Below are 24,427 nucleotides of genomic sequence, written 5' to 3'. Positions count from 1 at the left end.
GGCCAGGGATTTAGCTCAGTGGTTCAGCTGCCTGCCTCACAAACAGAAGGACCCGAATTTGATCCCTGGTACCAAAAAAATCCAAAAAAACCAAAAAAAACACCCATACGGATAAGTGAGGCATATAGAACCCCAAATAGCCACAACCAAAAGAGAACCACTCCATGCTACATTATACTACAAGTATCAGAAGTTCATCACAGGGACAAACTCTTAAAAGCTGTTGGAGAAAGGCAACAAATCACATATAATGGTAAAACTGTTAGAATTACAGCAGACTTCTTTATACAAACCTTAAAGGCCAATAGGTCTTGGAGTGAAGTGTTTCAAGCAACTTCTAACCTCCACTTATGTATCCTGCAAAACTTTCCTTCAAAATTGATGGATAAATAAAGTATTTTCATGACAAGGAGCACCTTCAAGAAATTGATGACCACCAAACCAACATTACAAAAAATTCTCAAGGATATCCTAGGAAGAAACAGTGGAGCCAACAGTGCTAAATATTCAAAAAGAATGAATACCTGGCAAGATGCACATATCTATCCCTACATATCTAACCTGGAAAGATGAGCAGCTAAGCAAAAGGGTGGGGATGTCAGCAAGAAAAGAATAATGTAATGACAGGAATAAGTCAGTACCTGTCAGTACTGACAGTACCATTCAATGTGAATGGTCTTAATTCCCAATTAAAGACATAGATTGGTAGAATGGATGAAGAAACAAACCCAATAATATGTAGTATACAAAAAAGACATTTAATTCAAAAAGAAATTCACAGATTAAAAATCAAATAATGGAAAACAGTATTCCATGTCACAGGAACCTGTAAAAAAGCAGGAGTACCTATCCTAATTTCAGACAAAGTGGATTTCAATCCAAAACTGATCAGAAGAGACAAGAATGTCACTACATATTGGTGAAGGGAACAATTCAACAAGAAGAGATAACAATTATAAACACATATGCACCAGGTACCACATGCCCAACTTCACAAAACAAACACTAATGGACATAAAAAGTCAGATAAACACCAATATAATTGTAATGGGGGACCTCAATACCCCACTGTCACAAATGGACAGATCAACTAGACAAAAAAAATGAACAAAGAAATATCAGTATTGAACCAAACCTTCAAACAAATGGACCTAATAGATATTTACAAAGTGTTCCATCCAACCACAAAATGCACATTCTTCTCAGCACCACACAGGACTTTCTCCAAAATAGACCACATAATATCCTATAAAATATGCTTAGGCTGGGCACGGTGGTGCACGCCTATAGTTTCAGCACTTGGGAGGCTGAGGCAAGATAATTACCATGAGTTCGAGGCCAGCCTGAACTACATAGTGAAAAACATGCTTAAGTAAATGCAAAAGAATTAAAATTATCCCATGCATATTATCAGATCATAGTGCAATGAAACTAGAAATCAATGGCAGAGGAAAACCACAGAAACTATGCAGACACATAGAAATTAAACAGTACCCTCTTGAATAAATCCATGGGTCATAGATGAGATTACAGAAGAAATTAGACAATTCCTACAACCAAATGATAATGCCAGTACAACTTACTGGAACCTATGGGACACAATGAAAGCAGTCCTAAGAGGGAAGTTTATGGTGGTGAATTCCCACATCAGAAAACAGAACAAGCTCAAATAAATAACCTAATGATGCAGCTCCCAAGGTCCTAGAAAAATAAGAACAATCCAAATCGAAAGCTAGTAAGGAAAGAAATTATAAAACATCAGAGCAAAAATTAATGAAATTAAGACTGAAAAAATACAAATAATCAATGAACTGAAAAGTTGATTCTTTGAAAGAATAAACAAAATAGAAAAACCCTTAGTCAATTTTACCAAAATAAGGAAAGAAAAAAATCCAAATTCATGCAATTAGAAATGAAAAAGGCAAAATCACAGTGGATTCTGCCAAAATTCAGAAGATCATCATTAATTACTTTGAGAATCTGTACTCTGATAAAATGAAAAATTCAGAAGAAATGGATAGATTCCTGGATATATATGAACTACCACAGAACCAAGAATATATAAAAATTCTGAGTAATCTAATATCAGTCAATGCAATTGAAGAATAAAAAAGTCTACCAACTAAGAAGTTCTGGGTTCTGACAGATTCACTGCCAAATTCTAGAAGAACTTTAGAGAAGATTTAATGCCAATATTTCTCAAACTCTTTAATGAAATTAAAAAGGAAGCAGTACTCTCAAAGTTATTCCTGGAAGCAAGCATTACTGTGATTCCAAAACCAGAAAAGGATCCAACCAAAAATGAGAACTACAGGGGCCAGGCATTTAGCTCAGTGGTTCCGGTCCCTGCCTTGAAAGTGCAAGGACCCCAGTTCAATCCCCAGTGCCAAAAAAAAGAGAACTACAGGCCAGTCTCAAAAATCCTCAATAAGATACTGGCAAATAAAATGCAACAAATCATCAAAGAGATCATACATCATAATCTACGATCATACGTCATAGGACTCATTCCAGGGAAGGTTCAACATACACAAATCAATAAATATAATGTACCACATAAGTGGAAGCAAAGACAAAAACTATATGATCATCTCAGTAGATGTGGAGTAAGCCTTTGACAAAATCCAACATCTGTTCATGATTTTTTAAATCCTAAAAAAAATAAATATAGAAGGTCTTTATCATGATCTGATAAAAGCTATTGGCCAACATCATACTAAATGGGGAGAAACTGAAAGCTTTCCCTCTAAAATCAAGAACAAGGCAAGGATGTCCGCTATACCACTCCTGTTCAATATAGTTCTTGAAATATTACCCAGAGCAATTAAACCAGAGAAAGGAATAAAAGGCATATGGATAGGAAAGGAAGAAGTTAAATTACTATGACCTGATTCTGATCCATAAAAGACCCAAAAACTTCACCAAAAGACTCCTAGAATTAATAACCAAATCAGTAGTGTGTCAGGACATGCAATCAACACTCAAAAAACGATGGCATTCCTGTATACCAATAAACTCACCAAGAGAGAAATTAGAGAAGCAATAGCTTTAACAGTAATATCAAGAAAAGTGAAATACATAGGAATTAACCTAACCAAGGAAGTGAAAGGCCTCCTTTTTCTCTGAAAAAGGAGATTGAAGAAGACCTCAGAAAAATGGAAAGATATCTCCTGTTCCTGGTTAGGCAGAACCAATATAGTTCAAAATGGCCATACATCTAGACTATTAGACAGAGTTAACAATCTCAATCAAAATAGCATTCCCCATTCCACTGCTCCCAGGGCAGAGGAGGTGAGCCAATCCCAGCGCCCAGGAGGAGGCTCCCTGGCCACCATTCAACCACTCCTGGGCAGAGGAGGTGAGCCAATCACAGCACCCAGGAGGAGGCTCCCCGGCCACCATTCCACCACTCCCAGGGCAGAGGAGGTGAGCCAATCCCAGCATCCAAGAGGAGGCTCCCCAGCTGCCATTCCACTGCTCCCAGGGCAGAGGAGGTGAGCCGTGCGGATGCCAGCAACACAAACCCTCTCCCCGCTGTGGAAATGACAAGACACGTAGACAAGCCTCAAAAACAGACTTCCAGATCACCTACAGCAACCCCAAAGGGAAACGAGATGGAACAATCTGATACTCAACCACCTGGACTCCCTGAACTGGCAACAAAAGAGGATCTGGAAAAAACAAAATCGGAAATAATTTCTCACATAACAGCAGAGATTGTGCCCATAGTGCAAGACATGATTAATAAACCTAGAGAGGACACAGATAAAAAAATAGAGGAGCTGAGGAACATGGTGGAATCCGAACATAGGAAACAAATGGAATCCATAAAACAGATACAAACAGATTTCCAGGAGATCAAAAACTCCATTGAAAGTTTACGCAGCAGAATGAGCCAATGTGAGGACAGAATTTCAGATATAGAAGATAAGATTACAATTAGTGACCAGGAAAAGAAAAATTGCTTTAAAATTGTAAGGGACCATGAGAAATCAATCGAGCAGCTGCGAGACAATGCAAAAAAGAATAACATAAGACTGATTGGAGTTAATGAAGAAAGAGGAGAGAGTGCAGATGACATAAAAAAATTGTTCACAGAAGTGATGGCAGAAAACTTCCCAAGGAGGGGAAAAGAACTTGACATACAGATAAGTGAGGCATATGGGACTCCAACTAGCCTTGATCAAAAAATTCTACACATAGACATATAATAGTTAGGATTCCAGAAACCCAACAGAAGAACAAAATTCTACAAGCAGTGAGAGAAAAGAAACAAATCACATACAAAGGAAAGCCCATCAGAATCACAGCAGACTTCTCAATGCAAACCCTCAAGGCAAGAAGAGCTCGGAGTGATATATTTCAAGGCCTAAAGGAAAACAGCCTCCAACTCAGACTGATGTACCCTGCAAAACTATCTTTCAACATTGATGGAGAAATAAGATACTTTCATGATAAAGAGCACCTTAGGAACTTCATGAATACCAAACCAACACTCCCCAAAATTTTAGACAGTATCCTAGGAACAGACAATGAGGATCACAACCCCAGGAAGCCCAGCAGAATGAATCTGTTGGGCACGACAAATTAAACACAAAGGGGGAGACTCCAACAAAAAGAAAAAGTCATGACAAGGCTTTTAAAACTTTTAACTTCATCCCTAATGAGTGTATAATTCAATCTTTTTATTGTACTGATTAGTATTTTTCTGATTCTAGTGTTGCACACACCTTTCCTTGTGCTGTACTGGCTATTTATCATCTTCTTAAGCCTACTTTTTAATTGGGTTGTCTATTAATGAGCTGTAAGAGTTCTTTATATATTCTGATCATAGGTTATATGCATTGTAAATAAGGTCTGTTTGAGGACTACTTTTCATTTTAACAATGTCATTTGAAGTTCTAAATTTTGATGGAATCTTCATTTATCAATTTTTTTCTTTTCTTTTCTTTTTCTTTTTCTTAAATTTTTTTGGTACCGGGGATTGAACTCAGGTCCTTGAAGTTGCGGGGCAGGTGACAGAACCACTAATCTAAATCCCCGGCCCAATTTTTTTCTTTTATACATCATGTTTTTTGTATCCTAGGAAGTTTTTGCCTACCCTAAATTCATAAACACTTCCTCTTATAATTTCTTCTTAAAATTTTATAGTTTTAGTCATTCATATTTAGGTTCATAGATCCTTTCAAGTTATTTTTATGTATGGAAATAAAGGGTTGAGGTTCATTTTTTATATACGGATACCAGGTGTTCTAGTGCCATTTGCTCAAAACACTATCTCTTCCTTGGCTCTTGAATTGAGTTTATATTCTATAAAATGCTAATGTTAAATAATCTTTCAAAACTCAGTGGACTATGTATGTGTGGTTCTAATTCTAGATTCTCTGTTTTATTCAAATGATCTATATGTCTTTCCTTACACCAACACTGCCTTGATTACTGTAGCTTTAGAAGAAGTCTTAAAATTAGGTACTAAATGTCTTCCAACACTGTTTTTTTTTCTTTTTTTAACTTTTCTAGGTCCTTTGTACTCCTACATAACTTTTAAATTTCAATATCCAATTCTTCATTTATGGCAAGTATACACAGACCTGAATTTTTATGTATACCTTGTGTTTTCTAATCCTGCTAAATTCAAATACAAGTTCTAGGGGCTCCTAGAGATTTCTTAGTATTTTCTCTGTAGATGATCATTTTATCCACATATAAAGGTTTTGCTTCTACCTTGCCAATCCTATCCTAATTGTGTCATTTTATTGCCAGACTATTTTGTTGGGGCCTAGGTTTCAAAGTTTAATGGACAGCTAAAGAGAAAGCATATCTGCCCTTGTTCCCCACCTTAAGGAGAAAGCATTGTATCTTCTCCATTTATATAAGGCTTTCTTGCTGGAAGTATGGAGTACATGTCTTTGATCTGTTGAGATGGTTCTGTTCTACTTCTAGTCTCCTGATAGCTTTTACCATGAACAGCTGTAGAATTTAGTCCAATACTTTTTCTCTAACTAGTGACAGAATCACATGGCTTTTTCCTTTCCTCTGTTAAAATGATGACTATTGGGGGGTGGGTCTTCCAATGCTGAACCAACACTCCCATCCCTATAATAAAACCGCTTTCTACGTACTGCCAGATCTGACTTCTAATAGTTTGTTTTGTTAAACAAATTTCTATCTATGTTCATACTTTTTTCTTCTATTATCTACATCCAGTTTTAGGATTAGCACAATGCTGAGTTCCTAAAATGAGGGGAGAAGTGTCCCTTCTTTTTTCTGCTTTAAATGTTTAATATAATTTATTAGTTAAAATGTATATGAGCCTGTTGTTGTCATATATATAGGTAGGTTTTCAAGCTAGGAATATTCTTTCTTTAATAGATGTTATTCAAATTTTATATTTCCTCCAGAGTTAGTTTCATTGATTTGTCTTCCAAGGTACTTCTTAGAAGTTGTCAAACTTATTTCAAAAAAGATTTTTGTAATATGCTTTCTATATCCTTTTACATTCTGTAAAATCTGTGGTAATGTCTCCTAGATCTTGATATTGTAATTTTAAAAATGTGTAAGTGATATTGTGTAATAGGAAGAAAAGGTCTAAAGGAGCAGGGGAATTGGGAGGGGTAGGGGAAAGGAAAGAAGGGAAAAGAAAAAATATGAGAAAAGGAAAAAAATGGAAACAAAGTCTTTGTAAATAGGGAAGGGTGGAGGGGTTGACGGGAAGGCAGGGGAAGGGGAAATAAAAATAAGAACAGAGATACTCATGCAATGGTACAAGATCCCAATGAGGAATTTAACTGTATTTTTACCTAAAATGTACCAATAAACTTAATGGGAAAAAAAATAGCATTCCCCACAGAACTAGAGAAAGCAGTCCTAAAATTCATATGGACAGAAAAAACCTAGAACAGCAAAAGCAATTTTCAACATGGACAAGGCAGGGGAGTTCACAATCCCAGACCTCAAGTTATACTGCAGAACTACAGTGATTAATAAAAACATCATATTGGCAACAAAACAGATTTGTGGGAGCCGGGGATTTAGCTCAGTACTACTGCCGCCTGCTTTGAAAGCGCAGGGTTCCAAATTCGATCCCCTGTACGAAAAAACCCAAACAAACCAGATTTGTGGATCAGTGGAACAGAATAGAGGATGCAGAAAGAATTCGAGGTACACTCAGCTACCTTATTTTTTAACAAAGGGACAGTCGAAAAATGGCTTCTTTAATAAATGGTGCTGAAAAAACTGGCTATCCACATGCTGTAGATTGAACCTAGACCCGTATCTCTACTATGCACTAAACAAAAATCAAAATGAATTAAAGATCTAAATATTAATGTGTTCCCAGCTGCTTGAACCACTGGTGGTACATGCATGACTGTCCCATTAGGTAGCTTGTACCACGGGTGATACAACAGCTCTAATCATTTTTATCAATTTTTTTTACTCATAAAATTAATAAAAAGTTGCCTGATGGGGCAGTCACCCATGTGCCACCAGTGGTTCAAGCTGCCTGGCAGCAAGACATACAAATTATAGCCCAGTCATGAGCATATCAAAACATGAACAATATGCTGGAAGACAAAATAGGTAAAACCCTTGAACACATAGGCGTAGGCAAAGGCTTTTTTAACATAACCTCCGTTGCACAAGAAATAATACCAAGAATCAATAAATGGGATCACATCAAAGAGCTTTTGCACTGCAAAACAAACCACCAATAGAGTGAAGAGACAACCTACAAATGGGAAAAAAAATTGCCAGATATTCCTCAAAGAACTAATATCTAGAGTATATAAAGAACTAAAATAAAAGTGACCTCTCCCCAATTTAAAGACCTGGTTAAAAAAAAAAAAACAGGCATCTGAAATGAATAGATACTTCACAGGTGAAGTACAAATGGCCAATAAATACATGAAAAATTATTCTACATTGCTAGCTATTAGAGAAATGCAAATTAAAACATAGAGATTCTATCTCAATCCAAAAGAATGGCTATCATCAAGAAATCAGGGCCGGAGATTTAGCTCAGTGGTTCAGGCGCCTGCCTAGCAAGCGCTAGGTTCCGAGTTCGATCTCCGGTACCAAAAAACAAACAAACAAAAAGAAATCAAGGGGGCCAGGGATTTAGCTCAGTGGTGCTGCTACTTGCCTTGGAAGTAAGTGCAAGGTCCGGAGTTCAATCCCCGGTACCAAAAAAAAAAGAAATCAATCAGTAGGGCCAGAGATGTAGTTCAGTGGTTCTGGCACCTGCCTTGCAAGCACAAGGACCCGAGTTCGACCCTTGGCACCAAAAAAAAGAAATCAAACAATAGCAAATACTGGAGAGGCCAAATACTGGGAGAAAAAAGAACCCTTCTTTACTTTTTTGGTACCGGGGATCGAACTCGGGACCTTGTGTTTGTGAGGCAGGCACTGGAACCACTGAGCTAAATCCCCAGCCTGAACCCTTCTTTATTGTTGGTGGGATTATAAAACTGGTATAAGCACTGTGGAAATCATTATGAAGATTCTTCAAAAAATTTAAAATAGAAATTCCATTTGACCCAGCTATTCCTCTTCTTGATAGCTTCCTGAAACAGTTAAAGACATCATATTACAGTGATACATGCATACCCATGTTTACAGCAGCACAGTTCATAATAGCTAAATCTTGGAAGCAACCTATATGTCCATCAACAGATGAATGGACAAAGAAAATGTGATATTAATATACAATGGAGTACTATTGTGCTAAAAGAAGGATAAACTTAAGTTATTTGTGGGAAAATGGGTACACCTTCAGATCATAATGTTTTTTGGTTTGTTTTGTTGTGACAAAGTCTCACTATGTAGTTCAGGCTGACCTTGAACTCACTATGGAGCCCAGGCTGGCTTTAGACTTGTAGCAATCTTCCTGCACTGGCCTCCCAAGTGCTGCAATTACAGGCATGCGCCACCACGCCCAGCTTGAGACCATAATGTTAAGTGAAATAAATGACACAGAAGCTTAAATATCACATAGTTTCTTTTATATGAGAGATCCAAAAGATAAATAAAGTGCAAAATAAAAGCCAGACAATAGGGAAAAAAAGGAGAGGGAGAGACGGAGGGAAGGAGGGTGAGAGAGAGGGTGGGGGAGGAGAGAGGGGAGAGGGGCAAGAAAAAAAAAAGCTATTGTAATCCAGCATAGCCAATTTTTTTTTTTTTTTTTAATACCTGGGATCAAACTCAGTATTTTGTGCTTGCTGGGCAGGCATGGCGCAACTGAGCTACATCCCCAGCCCTGGCCAATATATCATAAAGTGTACCTTGATTTAGTATACTTCTCTTACATGTTTTATATGTTTTCCCTGTGTGGCTGTCAATCTGTGCTTGTAATAATTTGATAAACACAAAATAAATAAATGAATCTGATGCTGGCCAAAAAAAAAAAGTGGGTGGAGAGGAAAGGGAAAAAAAGAATTGAGATGTGTTATGTACATGTACTAATTCCCCACACTGAATGTTAATTATGTACTGCAAACATATACTAATAAAATATTTTAAAAAATAAAATAAGGGCTATGATTTAGCTCAGTGTGAAGGCCTTGGGTTCTTTCCCAAGTACTGCTAAAAAAATTTTTTTGCTATATTGTTTCATAATTTTCTTTATGCATATTTAATAAAATAATATAAAGATATATTTCCCTCCTTCCTAAGAGGCTAATGCTATGAATTTAGTATATGTTTTCCTAATCTGTGTTTTATAAAGCTTTTACAGATATCTTATATATCTATAAATAATACATAATATTGTTTGATACAATCTCAAAGTAATACATAAATATTTTCATTTTACAGAGATTGTTTTGTGGCTTTTATGACCACATTTTTTGAGATCTAGCTATATTTGGCATGTATCAATGTGGTTTACTCATTTAATCTGCTAAATAGTGTACCTTATGCCACTGTGCCACAGCTTATTTACTTATTCCTGTATTGAAGGCTTCATGGTGCAGTGAATTATGCTTTCATTTGTATCTTGTCTCCAGGATGCATACCTAGAATGGTGTTTCTAAGTCTCAGGTCAGAGTATGTGCACTTAGCACCTTTTTAGATGCTTATTATATCCTTCTCATTTAATTAAAGAAATAGCAAAATTGTAAACCTGTGTATCGTGGCATGGTCTTGCGGAGAGATCTTTAGTTTTGAGCTGATAGGTGCTCTCTATCCTTGGCATTCCTAAATGTCCTGTTCTGCCCTCTCTCCTAGCGGCAGTACATACCCGTGAAAATGAAGAGCAGAGCCTTCTGGATCTTCTCTTGGGAATATGCCATGATGTATATGGGGAGCCTTGTGGTAATCATTTGCCTCTCCTTCTTCCTTCTCAGTTCCTGGGATTTCATCCCTGCAGTCTATGGCTTCATGTAAGTAAAGACCTCATTAGAAAACTCTGAGCTGGGGATGTAGCTCGGTGGCACAGTGCCTGCCTGGCAAACACAATATCCTGAGTTCTATCCCTGGTACACCCCCCCCCCCGCCAAAAAAAGAAAAAACTCTGAAGATAATGTGATTTTCATAACACCTGCTGTAATCAGAGGGAAAGGGCCAGAAGCAGCATCTGTAGCAGGGAGATTCAATTCCAAACAAGATTCCTTTGTTGCAAAAGAGGGAGGGGTCCCCTGATAATTGAAATATAAAGGTACCTGCTGTGTGTCAGACCTTTAGAAAAAACCTAGGTAGGTTTACAGTAGTGCAGGTTTGCCCAAGTGACTGTTCATGAATTCAGTGGAAATTTCTAAATACTCTCCATGTGCCAGAATCTGTGGGCTGCTGAGGGATTAATTGTTGCCCAAGCCTTGAGGAGTTCATAGCTGGGCGGGTGACAGACACTTAAACCTGTCAGGGTAGGGAACAGATCTGGAACTTCCATTTGGGACTCTGGGCTGCTTCTTTGAGTTAAATCCATCCCATGCATGATAATAGCTCAGTCACTTTCAGTTCTTCATACTCTGGTTTGGATGGGAGTTTTTGATGCCTGGTGAAGAACTCTGTTTTTTTAAAATAAAAAATATAACAGGGCTGGGGATGTAGGTCAGGGATAGAGTGTTTGCCTGGCATGCTGGTGACCCTAGGTTCAAGTTCTGGCACCACAAAAATATTTTTTTTTTTGGTACTGGAGATCGAACTCAGGACCTTGCACTTGGTGCCACTGGGCTAAATCCCTGGCCCTAAAATATTTTTTAAATATTTTTTTTCTATTTTTGAGACAGAGTCTCACTATGCATTTCAGGTTGGCCTTGAACTCAGGGTGATCCTCCTGCCTCAGACCCCTGAGTGCTGGGATTACAAGTGTGCACCACCATACCCAGCCTAAAAAATTTTTTTTAATAAAAATAATACACACATATATATATTATGTACACTTTTAGAGGAGCCAGAATTGCAGCCATTTGTCTGATTATATGATATAACCAGACAAAAAGTTTTCCAGTTAAACCCTAATATCTCATTGCACTCTGAGGCTCTGGGGATCCTAGAAGAACCTCCTAGTGGTTCTTGAGGCCCCCAGAAGTTTCAGGCACACAGTCTTCTGGCTCCTGCAGTGGGGGTGTGGAGCAAGCATGGGGGAGGAGTAGGATCTCTGAGCTGGTTCCTCTGGGCAGGTCTTTGAAATGCCAAAAATAAATCTTGTTTATTTAAATCCTTTCCTGCTTTATTACAGTGCTACAGTGCTCAGTAGCTCCTGACTTATAAACTGTCCCAGACCATAAAAGACAGGCTAATCTCTTGATTTCAAGGATGAATCCCTCCCTTATTTCAGATTTCTTTTTGGCTTAGTCTATATTTATTACAGCTTATCATTCTCTCTTGTTTTTGTCTTCCTTGTTTTTGCCATTCACCTATGTCCAAGGTACCCGGAGAGCCCTTCTCATCCAGATCTCTGTAGGGAGGAAGTCATCCCTGGCTGCCCAGCAATGACCCCGTCTTCAAGAGAAAATAAAGGCAAAGCATACCATTTGTAACTCTGCCCTTTGTTCTCTCCCTGTGTTTTCTTAATTCCAGACTTTCTGTTCCAGATCTGACTCCAAACATTGGTCTTTTCTGGTACTTCTTTGCAGAGATGTTTGAGCACTTCAGCCTCTTCTTTGTCTGCGTGTTTCAGATCAACGTGTTCTTCTACACCATCCCCTTAGCCATTAAGCTAAAGTAAGTTGCTTGGTCCCTTAGTCCCCCCGTATCCTTATGAGTGCTCTTGTAATGGGCTGCACTTGCCATCAGGTTTATGGCGTCTTTGCCCAAGGAACCCTGTCCTTGGCTGGCCTCAGATGGCAGTGGCCAGAGCTAGCAGCTAAGAGGCACACACCAGCTTTGGAGCCCTGGATCTCCCCTGGCCTTACCTTGAGGTGCCTAGGCACAGATTGCTGCCAAGCCCGCTCATGATTTTGGGCAAGATCAGGAATTGCATGGAGGATGCATGCATTTTTTTTTTTTTTAAGTGGATCTGATTGAATGTCCTCCGTCAGCAGCCCCTGACTGTCTGCAGGGACTCAAGATGAATTTGTTGGGAGGGTGGCCACCTGCAGCTCTGCCTAATAATGTTCTGATCAATTTCTCTCAAAAGGGATTATCTATTCTCTTCTCAGTAGGAAAGGCCTAACATGTATTGAGCCTTCTCTATCCCAGGCACCTTTTTAGGCTCTCTGAAACATAATCATACCAGCAACTTGTGGAGACTGGCATTATCTTATTTTCATCACTCCCATTATAAAATAATTGCAAAGTTGAGAAAATTGATGCTCAGAGAGGTGGAATAATTTTTCCAGAGTCATGCAGCTTGTAAGCATAGAACTGGAATTCAGACACGGGTTTTTCTGACTTCAGAATCTCTGCTTGGTCATCTCTTTGTGCCAGGCCAAGCTCGCAAGGAAGAGAACTTACAGTAGCCCTGGATGTGGTTCATTATCCTGGCTTCAGAAAAGCTAGACCTCTGGAGCAGATCTTCCTGAGCAAGCATCCAGATTGTATGAGGATATTGGTCACGTGCACGTGTTTAGTGTCACTAAGAAGGCTATAGATTTGGCCTCTTCCTCCTCATTCTCCTGTCACACTCAATACACTCTTGGAGGAGCACTGAAGGTTGAACTTTATTCTCCCTCTCCCCCCTTGACCAGGGCTATGAGTCAAGTGAGGTACTCACAAGAGCAGTATGGTGGTATTTGGGAACTCTGGAGACGGATAACTCCACGGCTTATAGACTTAACTCATTTTGCTTCCCTGAACCTCAAGTTTCTCATCTGTGAAGGATGAGAGACAGAATTGCCTGCCTTAAAGGGTAGTTGAGGTTTGTGAGGATCACTTGAGGTGATGCAGAAGAGGTTTTTCCCTGAATTTAGCACAGAGTGAGAGTTCAGGACATGGTAGCTATTGCCATCATTTATTATTAGTTTAGAATCATAATTTAAACTCTTACTAGTGTAATAAGAATTCTAGTTCCAACCCTTCCAAGCTGAAATAACTGCCTGTAACTCAGTTTTCTTTCTGAACATAAGGGCCTGCAGACTTCACTACCATATTGTCAGTAAGCAAAGCACCAGCCAGGAGCCACTTCCTGCCCTGGGACCTGTTGTCATAGGGGCCTCTAGCAAGGGATGCTGTTTGATGGCTCTACAAGCAGTTATTTAAGCCTGGTAATAAGGGGCTGACTTCATTTGTTTTCTTCCTCCATGGCTCCTGAGGGGAGGGAAATGGGAAATGTTTTCTGGTTGGTTTGCTAGTGTTTGCCCGGCCCTTTTTACCACTTCTGGGCATCTCTAGGTCTCTGCAGTTTTCTGCTCTGCCTCTGGGACCTAGCCAGTCCCTGTCTTGTGGGTAGCAAGCCAGCCCCTGCCTGAAGTCTGCTAGGGAGTATTTTTGGTTTGAGGGTTGGGGTCAGAAGTCTCTGGGGTGGGCCTGGTTCCTGGCTGATCTTTGTGTCCCTTTCTCTGCCCTAGGGAGCACCCCATCTTCTTCATGTTCATCCAGATTGCCATCATCTCCATCTTCAAGTCCTATCCGACAGTAGGGGATGTGGCCCTTTACATGGCCTTCTTCCCTGTGTGGAATCATCTCTACAGATGTGAGTATTCTGATTCCCTCCATTGGTGGCAGGTTTGTGTCATTCTGGCCCCTGGATGAAACAGCCAGGGAGGAAGGAATTGATAGGCATTTACTAGGCATCTGCTCTGCAGGCAGCGCTAGGAGAGAGGTACAATATCTACCCTCTGGTGCTCTGACTAGTGCTGATAATAAACTTAAATGCCATTTATTGACCACTTACTGTGCCTCTAAGAGTATTACATCCATTAGCTCATTTTATCTTCACACTAGCCTTTGAGGTGAGAATCCCCTTTGTGCAGAAGAGAAAACTGAGGTACAGAAAAGTAGAGTCTCTTAACTCAAGATTGTGTGACTAGGTTGGGCATGCCTGTAATCCCAGCACTTGGGAGGCTGAGGCAGGAAGATTGCCATGAGTTCGAGGCTAGCCTGGACTACATAGTGAATTTAAGGTCAGCCTGAGCTACATAGCAAGAACCTGTCTCAAAAAAAAAAAGAAGATCATGTGACTGCCAAGAAGAATGGCTAGTTTTAGAAACCACCAGATCTGTAGGGCTGGGGATTTAGCTCAGTGGTTCTGCTGCCTGCCTCGCAAGCGCAAGAACCCAGGTTCAATCCCCGGTACCAAAAAAAAAAAGAAACCAGATCTGTGAGCCTCTGCCCAGCTCTGTCCAGCAGGGCTTTCTGTGACAATGGAAATGTCCAATATCTGCATAGTCTAACAGAATAGTCACTAATGCAGCCAAGAAACTGAATTTTTTTAAATAGCAAAACATTTATTGCTACATTTTAGACATACATAATGATAACACTCATCAGAGGGAATTTGTACCTGTACAAGATACCTATCACCTCTTTTTTTTCCCCATTCCTCCCTCCCCTCAAGCCCCCCATGTACAAAAACTTTGTTTCCATTTTTTCCTTCTATTTTCACTTTTGTTTTTAAGAAACTGAATTTTTAATTTAAATTAATTTAAATTCAAATTTACGAAGCCACATGTGGGAAGGCTACCACATTGGACAGTGCAAGTCCAGCCCTGGGCTCTGAACCATCCCCTAGTGTTGTACCCAGAGTTCCTAGAACACTGATGAATGACACCAGACTTCCTGCCTCCCATGGGGACCCTCTCAGCTCTGCTCATCCTCCCCTCAGAAGATGGCTCAGTGGTGTTCCTTACGCCCCTCAGTACTTCCCTCAGTTGATCTCTTAGCCCTCTCTGGTTGTTCTTTTCAGTGTCTGGGGTTCCTATAGGGCAGATATCATGACCCCTTTGTTTCTTTGTCACCAATGCCCAGGATAGAACCTAACAAGTAATGGCAAATGTCTATGGCAGGGGCTTTTTAAAGCTCACTAAGAAGGAGACAGTGTCAGTGACCCATCTGATTCTCTTCTGCTGTGGCTGCAAATCAGAATGTTAGGAATGAACTAGGGGAGTGCAGGCTTCAGAAGAAGTGAGTCTTTGTTGTTTTGGGAGGTTGTCTGGTGTCAACCCGGAAGTGAAACTGACCGGCTGCCAGTAGGAAACCTACCCATTAGTGTAGGCGCCAGTGAAGGTAAACAGCCAAGGGGGTGAGCCAGTGACAGGCTGCTCCTGCAGGTGAGGCTGGTGGAGTGGTGATCAGGCAGGGCTAACTGGGAGGAGGAAGCAGTATCTTCTGCCTGTGACATCCTCATTGCACAGACAAGAATCACCCAGTCCAGTGGGCTTAGTCAGTTTGGGGCCCCTCCGCCGACTGGCTACTGACAAATCATGAGGTCACTACAACATAACATGCCCTCGTCTGTGACAGTGTCTTCAGGACATTGCTCTTCTCATAAAAGTGGGTTGTTTTTCCTTAGTTGTCTTTCCCACAGGCCACTCCCTTTCAGCATTGTTGATTCCACATTGCTGAACCCAGTCCTCAGACAGACAAATTGACTGGAGTCTGCCTTCTGGCTTTCGCATCACTAGCTGTGTTTAATTTTTGAGGGAGGGTGGATATTGAGGATTAAGCCCAGGGAGTGCTGTGCTAAGCTACATTCCCAGCCCCCCCCCCCCCCCCCCGCCCAGCCCCCTGCCACCGCCCCCGGCCTCTTTTTCTTTTGAGACAGGGTGTCAAGCTATAGTCCAGGCTGGCCTTGAACTAACTGTGTAGCCCAGGCTGGCCTTTAACTCTTGGTGATCCTCCTCCCTCAGCCTCCCAAGTCCTGGGATTACAGTTGTGCACTACCATACCCAGTTCAGCCTCCCTATTTGAAAAATTTTATTTTGAGGCAGAATCTCACTGAGTTGCCCAGCCAAGCATTAAATTTGTGATCTTCCTACCTCATTCTCCTGAATAACTGTGTCACCACATTTCGGGATTGAACTTTCTGAGCCTCTGATTTATGGGTCTGTCAAATAAGGAAACTGCTGAGCATGGTGGTGCACACCTACAATCCCAGCACTCAGGAGGCTGAGGCAGGAGGATCACCATGAGTTCAAGGCCAGCCTCAATTAGAGTGAGACTCTGTCTCAAAAACCAAAACAAAAATCAAACAAGGAGACTGTCTTTCAAGGGAGTTTAAGTTTGAGAATGAAAATGTGTTAATAGCACTACAGTTATCATCATCAGTAATAATTATGAAGGGGCCCATATTTCCATCATCAAAGCTTCAGGCTTGGTGCCAGAGTCATTGAAATATATTTTTCAAAATTTGAAATAAACTATTTTATGCCCTTTGAGGCAGTGAGGCACAAAGAAGAAGGATGAGGTTTCCAGAAACCTGGATGATGTAATAGATGCTGTTGCTGGCTGGTTGGGCAGGAAATTTATAGGCTCAGCTGCTACTCAGAAGAGAGGCTGCCACCCTGCACTGCACCTGTGGAAAGGAGTACTCATGTTTGGGACTTAAGAACTCTGAGTCATTCATTATACCAGCTGTGATCATCTTCAGCCTTGAACCTTGAGATCTTCAAGTAGAGAATCTGGGCAGTCTTTAGGCCTGGTTGAGTATATTAATGTTGTCAAGAATCCAGTTCAAATACTGGTTGCTAGTGCTAATGTGCCTATTTCCACTTCACCTTTCAGTTTTCCTGAACTGGACAGTAGGAGGAAAAGAGGAACAGGCTCTGCCCTGAATGTGGGCCCTGGATGCTGGCTTCTGTGGAGCCTGGGGCCAGGATGAGCCAGGCAGATGTGTACTTACTGTGTTAGAGAGCAACCTGCTAGTAGAACTAGTGCCAGTCTGCAGTGGTCCAGCTAAAGAACCAGCTACCAAAGGGCTGGAGTAGAGTGTATGTGTGTTGTGTTGTGTTGTTTTATTTTATTTTATTAACTATTGTACAGAGATAAAAGAATATTAATAAAATAAGCTAAGAAAGATGGCACACACCTGTAATCCCAGCTACTTGGTAGGCTGAGGCAGAAGGATCTCAAATTTGTGGCTAGCCGGAGCAATTTAATACAACTCTATCTCAGAAAAATAAAATATAAAAGGACGGGGGTGTAGCTCAGTGGTAGAGCATTTGCCAAGCATGAATGAGGCCCTAAGTTCAGTCCCAAGTACTGGAAAGAAAAGAAGGAAGGAAAGAAGGAAGGAAAGAAGGAAGGAAGGAAGGAAGGAAGAGGAGGAAGGAAGGAACATGAAGAATAATTTCGTAGTAAATTCCCATGTACCTAGCCTGTAGTTTAAGAAAGGAGACATCACCTTGACCTTTGAAGCCTCCTCCTGATAGGACTGAATTTTTCAAGTGAATCTTTATTTCTGAGTGCCTGAGACTCTGAGAGGGAAGGTGACTCACCAGAAGTTTCCGTTCATCCGTGGTGGTGCCTGGGATTGGATAAGCCATCTCATGAATGCAGGGGGAACCTGACTCCTGGCCTAGCAGGTCTGATGAAGGGTGAGCCCTTCGTTTTCTCAGGCCCTGCTCACCTCTGACACTTCCTGTTGTCTGGAACAAGCTCTCCTATGCCCCAGTCCCCAGTTCCATGTGCTCTGGAGTGTAGCTTTAATCTTCTGGCCTGTCACCAGCAAGAGTGAGTGGCAGCTCCCTGTTCCTGCAGAGGTCACTACAGGCCAGAAGCCAATTGGATGCTGGTCCTCCCAGCACATGGGAATGTCAAATGTCACTTCTAGATGGAAGGCTGCATGTGACCCTCCCTCTTCTCTGCACTTCTCTGTCACTCTGTCAAAAGTTTCTGTCCCTGGTAGAGGCAGAGGACCAAAAACCGATAGTTTTATTTTATTTTATTTATGTATTTGGGGTTTTCTTGGTTTTTTGAGGCAGGGTCTCCCTTTGTAGTTCAGGCTGGCCCTGAACTCACTATGTAGCCCTGGCTGGCCTCGAACTTGCAGTGATCCTCCTGCTTCAGCCTCCTGAGTGCTGGGATTACAGGCATGCACCACCATGCCCGGCCCAATAGTTTTATTTTAGAAATAGTGTATATTCTTTTCAGCAAAATAATTTCCAGAGGATGAAGAAGAACCACTGAGAATTAGAGATAGTGTTATTGGATTAGAGGCATGGTGAGCAGATTTATTCTGCTTTCTTGAGGTTATAACATTGTTTAATAGCAAAAGCAACAACTCAGCACAAACATCCATTTTCTTGGGCTCCTAAATTCTGGAGTAAAAGAGGTAGAAGCTTCTCTGGGAAGTCTCTGAGACCTGAGTCAGGAATTTGGCCTCTCAGCTTTGACAACCCAAAGTCACAGAAATTTCTTATCATAAAAAGACCCTGCAGGGGGCCGGGATTTAGCTCAGTTGCAAGCACAAGGTCCTGAGTTCGATCACTGGTACCAAAAAAACCCCCCAAAACAAAAAGACCCAGCAGGCCCTCTAGGCTATTATCTGAATTGAGATTTCACAGACAAAAGAAAGGACTTTTTAACAACAACAAAAAAAACCACCTGCCATTTCTGTGGTGAGGTGTAGCTCAGACTGTGAATTGCTTTGTCTTGACTATTCCTACTTCATAGACAGTGGCAACTCTGGCAGACTGTCAAGGTGTCAGGCTGCATGTTGGAATCACCCAGGAAGTGTGTGAAGCCTGTGGATGCCTGGCCCCCTGACTCCATCTTGGTGGGGGTTCCTCTCCCTGCCAGAGTTTCATTCTGCAGCTACAATTTCGAATCATTTGTGTCATCCAGTCCCCTTCCAATTTCTTCTACCCAATCATTGCGCAACAGGGACAAACTGCCTGAATGTTTGGGAGTTTCCCCATCTCTTGAATTTCCCAAAACTCTGGTTTGGAGAAGGTCAGGATCAGAGAGGAGACAATTCTTTTTACAAAGGTATTCTTTTAATTAATTTATTTTATTTGGTTTTTTTTTTTGGTACTGGGGATCGAACTTGGGTCCTTGCACTTGCGCACCAGGCGACGAAACCACTGAGCTAAATCCTCAGCCCTATTAATTTATTTTAAATAATATTTAGTAGTTTAAAACAATATAGAGTATGAATAGAAATAATAATAACATACAATCCTACTGATAACCCCTATTGAATTAAATGAAAAAAATGAGAGTTGTGTAATGGTCAGAATAGTCTCCCTTCTCACTATCCTCTGCAAAGATGATCACATCATAATTTTCAGAACCTGTGAATATGTCACCTTACATAGCAAAAGGGACTTTAAATTAAGGACTTTAAGAAGGTGGATTATCCTATATTATCCAGGTGGGCCCAGTATAATGACAAGAATTACTAAAAGTAGAAGAGGTAGCTTAATGTCTCTACCTTCTATTCATTTTTGCTGTGAACCTAGAACTGGTCTTAAAAAATAAAGTTTATTTTAAAAAAAAAAAGAAGAAATAGCAGAAAAGGTCAGAGGGGATGCACCAGGAAAAGGCCTCAATCATCCATTCCTGATTTTGAAGCTGGAAGTATCAGATCCAAGGAATACTTGCAGCCCCTAGATACTGGAAAAGTCAAGCAAATGTGTTCTTCTCCAGTCTCCAGAGGGATTGCAGCTCTGCCCAGACTGACTGCAGCCTGTGAGACCCATTCTGGACTTCTGACCCTTAGAACTGTGTAATAATAAATTATATTGTTTTTTGTTTTGTTTTGGTGGTACTGGGGATCGAACTCAGGACCTTGCGCTTGCGAGGCAGGTGCCGGAACCACTGAGCTAAATCCCCGGCCCAAAATTATATTGTTTAAACCACTCCATTTATGGGAATTTGTTATAAGAGTAATAGAAAGTTAGTACATAGTCTTGCATCTATGCCAGTTTTTCACAAATCTTATTTAATTCACAACACTCCTATAAAGTAGGTATTTTAGCTTCATTTTAGAGATGAAGAAACTGAGGCTTAGAAGAACTTGCTAATGAGTGACAAAGAAGGATTTTAACCTAGGCCTCTCCAAAGGCCAAGTCTTCCTATCTAGCGAGACCCTACCTGCCTTTCTGAGGACCACCCTGCTGTAGCAGGTCTTGCATGGAGGGACTCGGCATGGAGTGATACCTGAGAGGGAGTGTCACAAACAGATTTGTTAATTATCATCTAAGGAAGAGTGAGTTATATTTGAAGATCAAGGAAGGGACCTGGGAGTACCAATTAAGAATGAAAGACATATTTCTAAGACACCAGGACTGTGGGACTATGAAGACCCACTATGGGGCTCCACTCTCTCTGGTTCCTGCTGCAGTTCCCACCTGTGATTCCATGTGGCCACATAGCACCTTCGTGGGGAGAGGGGAGGAGTTACTCTTGGACATTCTGGGGTTGGATGTCTTCCTGAAATGGTCTGTGTGCCAAATCCAGAGGTATGTGTGGCATCACCAACAATGTCTAGCCTTTGACCAGCCAAGCCAAAAAGACTAAACCTAGAAGCTTCCACCAGCTATGTGCATAGGGAATCTGAGTTCTGCCTCTTGGTGTCCCAGTGCCTTGTCCCAGTGCCTTTGCCGGGGTTCTGCCTCTCCATCCTGTGGAGCCATCGCAGCACGGGAAGGGTGCTGGAGAGTGAGCACAGGCCTAATTGTGACCATATGTCTTTGCAGTCCTGCGGAACATCTTCGTCCTTGCCTGCATCATTATCGTCTGCTCCTTGCTCTTCCCTGTCCTGTGGCACCTCTGGATTTATGCAGGAAGTGCCAACTCTAACTTCTTTTATGCCATCACACTGACCTTCAATGTTGGGCAGGTAAGATCCAAGAGCATTGTGGGGTCAGGAATTCATTTTGTAGTCTCATGCATTCAACAAGGGCTTTGGGTTCCACATCCTGGGGATTTGGACACCGAGTTACAGTTCCTCCCTCAGGTGCCTCACAGTGAGGTAGAGGGGATAGGGCAGCAAGAGCAATGTAATGCTGGATCTGGCAAAGACTTAATGGGAACCACGCTGAGCTAGTCACCTCTCTGAATCCTCCCAGCAAGTCTAGAGACAGATACTGACATCCCTGGTTTACAAATGACTGAGACTCCTGGAGGATGTCTCTTGCCCAATGTCAACAGAAGAGCCAAAACCAAATTCAAAAAAGGCCTGACTTCCTGACACTAGATGTGGCTCCTATAATGTGTACACCAAGTAGGGTGGGGTAGTGGCACAGGGGAAGAAAGGCACTCGGACTCAGAACAGCTGGAGCAAGGCGGAGAGCTGAGGAATGAAATGGTCTAGCTGTTGGGCAAGTCAAGTGTAAAGCATGTGGCTGGGTGTAATGGGGAGAACGCTGCAGTCACAGCCTGTAGAGTGCCAGTAAGGAGCTTGGCCCTTTCTGATGGGAAGAGTCTGTCCCTCAGTTCCAAGAACAACATCTCAAACATCAGAATCCTCAGTGGGAACTTGTTAAAAATACAGATTTCCTGTGGTAACTGTCACAGTTACATATCACTGATTGTTTTGGGTTTTTTTTTCGTACTGGGGATTGAACTCGGGACTTTGCGCTTTCCAGGCAGGTGGCGGAACCACTGAGCTAAATCCCCAGCCCACTGATTGTTTTTTGAAAGAAAAGACAGGTTAGGCATGGTGGCACACTCCCAGCACTTGGTTGGCTGAGGCAGAAGGATCGCCTTGAGTTCAAGGCCAGGCTGAACTATGCAGCAAGACCCTGTCTCAAAAACAAAACAAAACAAAACAAAACCGAGGCAGATTCCTGGGTCACTGTTCCTGAGTTTTGGTAACACAGGGCCTAGCAAACCTCCTGCAGAGTTGCCCACCCTTCCTAAAATTCCCCGGTGTACTGGGCTGCCTTCTTTCAGGTCAGACTCTGTCCTCAATGTTGAAGTCTTAGGAGAATCATTTGTACTGTTTCCTGTTTCAGTGCCGTTGGCATAGCCAAGCATTTTCTGTGCACAGTGGATGGGATAGAAGCAAGGTTACTGGAAAGATGAGTGACGTCAGAGGATAGTCCCCAGGGAATTTTTGCCTCCAAGATTAGCTCCTGTGAGCAAACAAGGGAGTTTGTGCTTTTTCAGTGAGTGATGGGATTGGTGTTTCCTGCATAGACATTTCTGCAGGATCAGTGTTCGTGCTGGATTATGAACAGCAGGAAGAGAGATGGAGGCCAGTACCTTGGGCAGCACTTCCTGCCTGTGTCTCCTGCAGGCAGAAGTCTGTAAGATTCAACTTTCTATCTGAAGAAAGCCAAAAGTCCACCTTGGTTCTTCTTTCTTGCTGGAATTTCCTTACTTTTCCCTGCATACCAGTGGGTGGCATGTAAGGATATTGGGCCTGCCTGAGCCTCTGGGAGGTTAGTGAGCTCCATAGAAATTGTCCTCAGCCTGCTTTCATCCTGAGTCTTAGTTTTTGTCAGGAAATATAGTTGCAATGATTATGAACTGTCTGTGGGACTTGCCAGATAACAGCATTCTCCCCTGTGACTGCCTCTGTGAGAAAAGGGTCTGCATGAATGGCAAGGGGTATACTGGCAAGTGATCAGGTGCCCTTGAAGGCAGGAGAGGGACTGAATTGCTGGAAAAGAGGGATTGGAGTTGGGCTAGAAACCCAAGGCAAGAGGATCCAGTGCCTTTGTTGCTGAGCTACAGAGAAAAGTTAGTTGTTGGCATACTATCTTATTTAAAAATATCTTAAATGCATTTTTAATCACATAATACATGAATTTATCATTGCAGGGAAAGAATCCAAACAGAATTTAAAAATATACAATGAAAAGAAAACTAAAGATCAAGGCCAGGTGTGGAGTTCAGTGGTAGAAAGTTTGCCCAGCATGCTTAAGGCCCTGGGTTCAATCCCTAGCACTAAAAAAAAAACGTGAAAAAGAAAAAACGAACCACCTGACCCCCATGGCAACCCACCCAGAGCACATATGGTCATCAGGTTAGTTTGGTCTTAGTTTAGTCTTTGCAGACATCGTGCATTTACAGATAGCTGTCAGGACATATGTACCCTTTAGAGCTTTCTGGTTTATATAAGTAAATGGCATCCCACTCGAACTGGTTTTCAATTTGATGTTTTCCCCTAAGTGTTCTCATCTTAAGATCATTCCCTTAATGGCTGTCATATCCCATAGTTTAGACGTGCCATGATCTATTTGACCAGGTAAACCCATGATGATAGACATTGAGGTTGCTTCTAGTTATTTTGCTACTTGAAATGGAAAAGCCTACACATATTCTTGTACCCCCATGCCAGTATTTTTGAGGATAGATTCTAGGTGGTGGTATTTGCTGGGGGAGAGGGCATATGCGTTTTCTATCCCTGGAGGATATCACTAACAAGCTGTATCAGGCTGCAGGGCTCCAGGTGCTCTTTTTTGTTGTTGTTGTTTGTTTGTTGTTTTTTTGTTTTTTTGAGACAGGGTCTTGCTTTGTAGCCCAGACAGCCCTTGAACTCATGATCTACCTGCCTCATCCTCCTGAATACCTGGGATTACAGGTGTGTGCCACCCCACCCACCCAGGTACTCCTTAAATGGCAGATTGTCAGACATCCAGCAGATGTGTGTCATTGGCATCCTTGGGTCTGGGCCTTGTGGCTCTGAGCCATAGACCGCTCTTTTGGGTCACATGCTTCCAGGGGCTACTGGCCTGGGGCTTTGTTGCTGCTGCTGCCAGGTGGCTAATGGGATGTGTCAGGTGGGGGCCTTTGCTCACCAGGCAGTCACTCAGATTATGTCATTGTCCTTGAGTGTTGGCTGAGGTAGTGGAGCCTCATTATCAGGGTTATACTATCTGTTCCTCCTCCCTTTTTTTTTTTTTTTGAGACAAGGTCTCACTATGTAGTCCAAGCTGGCCTCAAACTCATGGTGATCCTCCTGCTTCAGCCTCCCAAGTGCTGTGATTACAGACATGGGCCACCACCCCTGGCTATCCATGCCCTTTGGCCTCTTGGAACCACAGTGTGCAAATCTGTGACATTTAGAATTTTGTTAAAAGAGTTCAGTATTCTCTCAGAAAGGCCCTTTCTGAAATCTGCTGTTACCTCTTAGCCTCCTACTTGTTCCTTTCATAGC

At 41.8% G+C, this 24,427-nt stretch overlaps 1 protein-coding gene across 19 annotated transcripts in view; it reads left to right on the top strand.

Moving 5' to 3' along the window:
• Positions 1-24,427, top strand: part of Pigu (phosphatidylinositol glycan anchor biosynthesis class U) — a 153,785-nt gene that overhangs the window by 63,584 nt on the left and 65,774 nt on the right. For 9 of the 19 annotated variants that reach the window (XM_087188895.1, XM_087188890.1, XM_087188892.1 and 6 more), the window contains 5 exons: positions 10,225-10,379; positions 11,867-11,958; positions 12,075-12,162; positions 13,947-14,071; positions 21,018-21,160. In XM_087188895.1, the coding sequence (XP_087045021.1) occupies positions 10,225-10,379; positions 11,867-11,958; positions 12,075-12,162; positions 13,947-14,071; positions 21,018-21,160 (603 nt within the window). Of the gene's footprint in view, positions 1-10,224; positions 10,380-11,866; positions 11,959-12,018; positions 12,163-12,867; positions 13,644-13,946; positions 14,072-21,017; positions 21,161-23,789; positions 23,852-24,427 lie in introns of those variants that run through there. The other 10 variants (XM_087188893.1, XM_004867912.3, XM_021246951.2 and 7 more) reach the window with 6 other exon arrangements.

This window comes from Heterocephalus glaber, unplaced genomic scaffold, assembly GCF_053883595.1.
Source record: "Heterocephalus glaber isolate CG9 unplaced genomic scaffold, H.glaber_assembly_v1.0 deba00001532, whole genome shotgun sequence".
NCBI classification, from domain to species: domain Eukaryota; kingdom Metazoa; phylum Chordata; class Mammalia; order Rodentia; family Bathyergidae; genus Heterocephalus; species Heterocephalus glaber.
The sequence above is the reverse complement of the archived record's forward strand: the minus strand, read 5'-3'. Positions and strand labels throughout refer to the sequence as shown.